Genomic DNA, 6903 nt, shown 5'->3' with positions numbered 1-6903 from the left:
ATGTGAGAGAAAACATTTCCAGTTCTTTGTTTCTATCTTAGTTTGTCCAAAAGTTCATAATATAGTACAAATTTTACCTTTCTTAATGTTTAACCTAGTGGAAAATTGATTTTTTTTTTTTTTTTTCATTTTGCCCTCCCTCCAACGAGCAATTTGGCATAGAAAATACCTTAAATGCAACTGCAAAGATAAATACATTTTTATGGTGAGAACTGGAATTTGTTTTTAGGGTGAAAAGTGCTTATTTGAGTTATTTTCAGGCTGAATGTGTAATTTAGCCTTTTTTTTTTTAAAGATTATATATAAATTTAATTTTTTTTCTATATTTAGCCCCTCAAATTTTTAATCTTTTTTTATATTGATCCTCTAATTATTTCAGTTGCCGAAATAATATAGCAACATGAGCATGATGGTTCCCAATATATAAATATAATTTTTTTTGGCCTCCTCAAATGTTTCTTTTGAATTTGTTCCTATATTTGTGGTGTACGGATGCAATTTTCATATATATATATATTGTGTATTTTTTCTTATCATGACGTATCTTAGGCCAAATTTCAAAGATTATAGGAAAGACAAACTATGTAATTCCAAATTCCTAAAGACAACATACTATGATCTTCTAAAAAAATTAAAGGGCTTATTTAATTAACATGAGAAATTACTTCTTTAATTAATTATAATTTGCCATCTGCCCGAACCGTTCTTACAAAACCGATTCCAAGATCCGCTGACGTCACTCAAATCCCCAAACGGCTCCACTGGAGCCGAACCCACACGCCAGGACAAGCCGCGCCGCACCCAGAGAACGGTCGAAAATTCACCGGCATAGCCGGTGGACCAAGAGACTGCATTTGCCTTAAATTTCGGGTTCATTTCATTTGTGACCAAAACCCAAACCTCTAACCCACGATGCATTTGCATTTATACCTAACCCCAGTCAGATTCTAACCATATGTGAAACCCCACTTGATTTTATTTAAAGACACTGAAATTCTGCAGCCCAGCTGGGTAGCGATACTGGTCTACTCATCCCCCCCCCACCGCCCCCCCCCCCCCCCCCTCTCTGCTTGAGTTGAACAGTTACAATCTTCTCTCAGAAACATGGTTCTTGGATTGATTGAGCAATCATGTAAATAAAGAAAGAAAAATATAGCTGCAGCTTTCGAATACTTCTGCTTTTTTGGGTGTTGGAAATTTTGGGATTTTCATCTCAAGTTTCAATTGTTTTTTTTCTTTCTTTGATTTTCTCACTTTCTTGGGGTTTGGGTGTTTTTTGTGCTTTTGGTTCAGATGGGTACAGAGGTGGAGAAAGTGATAAAAAAGGAGGAAAATGGAGTACCCAAGAAAGAGAAAAAGCTGCACAATGATGATAGTTCATGCATACAAAACTGTGCCTCTTGGGATTGTTTCTTGTCATGGGAGTTTGGCTACTACCACCATCTCTTGTGAACAAGAACAAAAAAAAAACAACACAGATCACACACTCGCACACCGCTCCCAAATCCCTCTTCTTGTAGACAACAACTTCAAGAACAAAAAACTAAAGTAAAATAACCTTGTCTTGTGTTTGGTTGGTTGCAAGAGATCTGGTATTGACCGACTACTACTACAGTACTACTCTTACTACTACTACTACTACTACTATTATCAAGAATGAAGAGATCTCTTGGCAGTTCTGATTCGTTGGGTGCTCTGATGTCCATCTGTCCCAACTCTACAGGTGCTTGAATTGATGAAAGCAGGCCATTTTCCTGCACTTTCTTGATAGTTAATTCCATTTTTTATTATTGATCATGTTACCCCCAAACACGCCCATCCATAATAGAGTAGTTCAAATCAAATCAAGACTCCACCTTTACGGTACTGATCTTGCAGCTTCTGTTCCACTTGATGTAGATGAAAACAGCCCGAAAGGCGACTACCCCATGTACACGAGGGAGTTTCAGACCATGTTGGAGGGGCTGGACGAGGATTGCGGCGGAGGTTGTGTGGAAGAAACGGGACAGGTTTCGGAGAAGAAGAGGAGGCTGAGGGTGGATCAGGTTAAGGCGCTGGAGAAGAACTTTGAGGTTGAGAATAAGCTTGAGCCGGAGAGGAAAGTGAAGCTTGCACAAGAACTCGGGCTGCAGCCGCGCCAGGTGGCGGTTTGGTTCCAGAACCGCCGTGCACGGTGGAAGACCAAGCAGTTGGAGAGAGATTACGGCGTACTTAAGGCCAATTATGATGCCCTCAAGCACAAGTATGAACAACTTCAGAGGGACAATGATTCTTTACTCAATGAGGTAATTCACTCGTTTTGTCTATGTAGATTAAGCACATATGTGTATATATAACTTGTTTGTTAATTTTGGCTATAAATCTTTATTGTCAGTAAGTGTTTTGTTGGGAAATTTTAGTCCAGATTGGTCTCATCATATTTGAATTAATTACAATTCCAGTGTGATTATCTAATTTAGTGTATCATTTGGAAAAATTAATCATTCACACGACAGGTCGAGTGTACTACGTACACTTGCTTAATTATTATCGGATTGATCCGATTAGGCCTAATTTTCTGCGATTCGTTAATAAATTGCAGGTCAAATTTATAGAATATAAAGGAAATCTAGAAGAATTTAGCTTCGACCAGATTTAAGCTACGCTCGAAAAAATACCATTTTTCACTATAGTTAAAAGAAAAATTGCGGTGACTACAAATTAACCAAGGCTATTTAACGTTGTTTTTCTTAGTGATGTCAAAATATTAGTCATGGAAAATATTTGGATCATGATGAAAATCATAACAAATGTTGATTACAGAGGATAAAATTTAAATCTTCACATTGATTTTATTTTACCGTGGTTAGTATTGAATTACTGCGATTTTATGTCATGATTATTTATAGTGTGCCGAATTTTTTTATAGTGTTATACTATGGTCGATACAATTGTGTATTGTTTGAATTAATTAAGTAGATATTTTTATGTCATTGATTCAGTCTATTTTAATCTAATTTGGACAGAAAGAAGTTTTAAAAAAAAACAACTATAAGAGTAAAAGAATTTAGATAGGATAGGTTAAATTCTCTTTACTTTTTTGATAAAATATACTCTTCTTTTATTTAATTTCAGTAATGAGTTGATAAACGATGACAATTGTTCAACTTGCTTATCAGATTCTCGAGCTGAAATCGAAACTGAACGAAGGAGATGGCGAGCACGACAGCAAAGTTTCGGTCAAAGAAGAGCCATTAGTGTCCGAAACTGAGGCGAAAACCGAGATCGAAGCCCCTTTCATTGAGCTCAACTTCGAGAACTGCCGAAATGAACTAACAACAATGATGAGAGAAGCCTCAGTTTTCGTCGACTTCAAGGACGGATCCTCGGACAGCAGCGACTCGAGCGCAATATTGAACGAGGACAACAACAATAGCCCGGTCGGGGCAGCTATTTCTTCGTCTGCCGGGGGGGTTCTCCACCACAGCCCACCGGCACATGATGATGAATTCTTGGACAATGTTCACGGAATTGGACTGTCGTCGTCTGCCATAAGTCTTCATCAGTTGTCGGACTCTAAGGTCTACCAGCCGCCGCAGTTCGTGAAGATTGAGGAGCACAATTTCTTTGGGGAGGAATGCTGCAGTAGTTTGTTCTCTGATGATCAGCCTCCAACTCTGCATTGGGACGACTGTTCTGATGTGTGGAACTGAATGGAAAGGTGGAAAATGTAACAAGTATTCTTGGCACGAACCATGTTGGAATAAGGACATGAGAAGGCTGGTCATAAGCCCTACTGCATCCCAGACCGACAATTTTGTATAGTTTTAACGTGGGATTAGTACATGTAAACAATGGAGGTATCGATGTTGAGGAGAGAGAAAGCAGCAGTGGGGATGGAGTGGTGGTGTGGGGGAAACGAATAATTATTACTACTACTTGTTAGTAGGTAGTAGATTCAATGAGCTCAACGTTAACTTATTTTGGGGCGGAAAACATCGGGTTAAATATATTTTACACTCCTGAATTATGCACGTCGTATTTATTTCTTAACGTATGAAAAAGAGTTGGAGCCCACCTAATAAAATAAATTGACGTTAATGTCCTTTCACTTATCTCCTATACTTTTTTGAAATATATTTTATTAAATAAATCTTCCCAAAATTATTTTTGGTGATTTTAAAATTTCACTTATTTTTTTGTTGAAAAATAATATTTATAATTTATTATTTTTTTTAAATTTTCTTAATACAAAAAGTATTTACAAGATCGATACGTACAAATATGTTTTACAAAGTAAATTATTTATGTTAAGGAATACACAAAATGTATAAATCGTGATGTAACTATGTATGCGTATAATTTTATAAAAAAATTGTTTTATATAACTTATATATTTTATATTTAGTTACATGTATATATAATTAAAATATATCATATTATTGCTCAAATAATTATAGAATATTATAGCTTAATTGTATATATATGTTTTTGTATATTTTACGGTGCATATATATTCGATGTAATATTTTAAAATTATATTGATAATATCTTTTTCTAAAATAAAGTTCAACATATATATAACAACACAATCAAAAGTTATGTGAATTTTTTAACAAAAATATATTAATTTTTTAATAGTTATGTAAAAAATATAAGGATTGTAAATTTATAAAATTATAGATTCTATATTAATTATAAAAATGATACATTTTGGGTAATAATTATTTTTATAATAATTTTAATTATATTTTAGGAGAATAATTGTAATCAACATAATTTAAAGGTGTAAATAATAGGCATTTTTCATCATAAGAAAACACTAATATATCTATACTAATATATAAAAAAAAAAACCCTTTCGTACTCACAATTGGTAGTTAATAACACCGTCACACCAACTATATTTGAAGTCAAAAATACCCTTCAACTAATATCTAACTAAGTTTTTCACTTTCCAAATTTTACATTAACTTGTAAATTACTTTTCTTTTCTTTCTTTCATTCTTTTTTTTTTTTTGGGGGGGGGGGGGGGAAATAGAATGTATTGATTTATATATTTTACTTTTATTTATAAAATTTTTAAAGTGTGAAATATTATTTATTATATACATGCGAGAATGATATGCCACAATGGTTAGTATATACTAAAGACTTGCAATTTTTGGATGAACCTATTAGGCTGCCTGAATTAGGCAAACCTGACCGTCAAAGAATATTTCTTTCATCAAAATTTATCAAAAAATTATCCAATTTGATCGAGGTAGACTTACTAATATACTAGTAAAAAGGTGTCTGCAATAATTTTAGTTTTGTGGTGGAAATAAATTGTGGAAAATATTACAACTTAAGTAATAATGAAAGTTTGGAGTGTTTGGAAATAAAAATAAAAAGTAAAAATAAATTTAAAGATTGCGTGTTTAGAAAAAACAACGTAATACCTAATAATTTTCCAAATTATAAGATGCAGAAGTTGGTAGGAGGTCACTAATAATTTTTATCTTAAATTAACTTATTTAAGTAATTCCTAATTAAAAGTTATAAATAAAAGAAATATTATTTTCAACAATAAATTAATAGGCTATTATTTTAAGCGATTGCCGATACCCCCAATAAAACTTTGACTCCACTAGATTGGGAAACCATTAGAAGAAATATTACTTTTGATATGTGTGCAAATACTAATTAATTATAAGTGTGCATTGTTTCCGCAAACAAAACTAAAACATTAGTTATAGCTAAAAGCTGTAACAAATATTTTGACTATATTTGAAACCAAATTTAGGTCTCGAAATATTTAGATGCCAAAATTATATCGTGTTTCCTATCAACTTCTGCATCTTAATGATAAAATTCTAATTATTAAGCAATTCTCCAAATATCTCAACTTTTTTTTTTTTTCACTTCTTACTTCTGTTTCCATACATTCTCAACTTTTACTATTATTTAACTTACAACTTCGTCTTAGAATTTATTCCAATCACAAAAGTACAAGTTTTATTACTCCTTTAACTTAAATGTATATAAACTTTTTAATTTGCTAAACATAAATCGAAAAGAACATTCAACTTTCCCTTTTTTTAAACTTTTATCAAATTTCAAAAATTTTATTTGAATTTAATTTGAGAAATTTGCAATGGATCCATCGAGATTTGCCATAATTATAATTACTCCCTCGTTATTTAAAAATTACAAATAACCCCTGACTTTGACAATCATTTAACAAATACCCTCTCGGACCTATTGTAGGGGATATTTGTTAAATAATTATTAATTTTAAGAGAGGGGTTGTAGTTTTTCAAATAGAAAAAAATATTTGTAATAATAACAAATTTTAGAAAAATTCGTTGTAATTCATCCTTTATTTAATTATAATTGGATCAAGCTTCCATGAGTTTAAATTGCACGTAACATGAGTTTTCTAAACGTACTTTTTATTTCTTTAAATCATATCAAATAAGAAAGATTAAGTATAATTTGTTATTTTTAATATATCAAGATCAATTATTTAATTTATCCGATACATGCGTTCGAACCCCACTATATATGTGAGATGTTATTTAACTACATAATAGGTGTTGTCTACTGTAGCAGCATGTGTTTGCATTTCATCTATCTGATATTGTCGATGAGAGTATGATTGTTATAATTGTCTTTGTTAGGAATTGATATTTGACATAAATGATTGAAATTAAATTATTTTAATTAATAATTATTTATATTTTAAATAAAAAAATTAAATATTTAACATTAATCCCAAATCAAATATAGAATAATATACATAAATTTTATTTTAAGATAATACGACATGAATTTCTGTCACAAAATCCTGATAATGTCATTTACTCAGACTTGCACATGGAATTTGCATCACACCCTTCTCATGTCCGTCACGGCACACTGCACACAGTAACCTCAAGCTTA

At 32.1% G+C, this 6903-nt stretch overlaps 1 protein-coding gene across 1 annotated transcript; it reads left to right on the top strand.

Moving 5' to 3' along the window:
* Window positions 1–1050: 1050 nt before the first annotated feature.
* Window positions 1051–4013, top strand: LOC105178280 (homeobox-leucine zipper protein ATHB-16). The gene is made up of 3 exons (XM_011101728.3): window positions 1051–1723; window positions 1900–2285; window positions 3159–4013. Exons 1-3 carry the CDS (start codon window positions 1657–1659, stop codon window positions 3690–3692), a joined length of 987 nt encoding a protein of 328 aa, XP_011100030.1. The 5' UTR covers window positions 1051–1656; the 3' UTR covers window positions 3693–4013.
* The last annotated feature ends 2890 nt before the right edge of the window (window positions 4014–6903 follow it).

Source organism: Sesamum indicum, linkage group LG9, assembly GCF_026168435.1.
Source record: "Sesamum indicum cultivar Baizhima isolate 11 linkage group LG9, ASM2616843v1, whole genome shotgun sequence".
NCBI lineage: Eukaryota > Viridiplantae > Streptophyta > Magnoliopsida > Lamiales > Pedaliaceae > Sesamum > Sesamum indicum.
The sequence above is the reverse complement of the archived record's forward strand: the minus strand, read 5'-3'. Positions and strand labels throughout refer to the sequence as shown.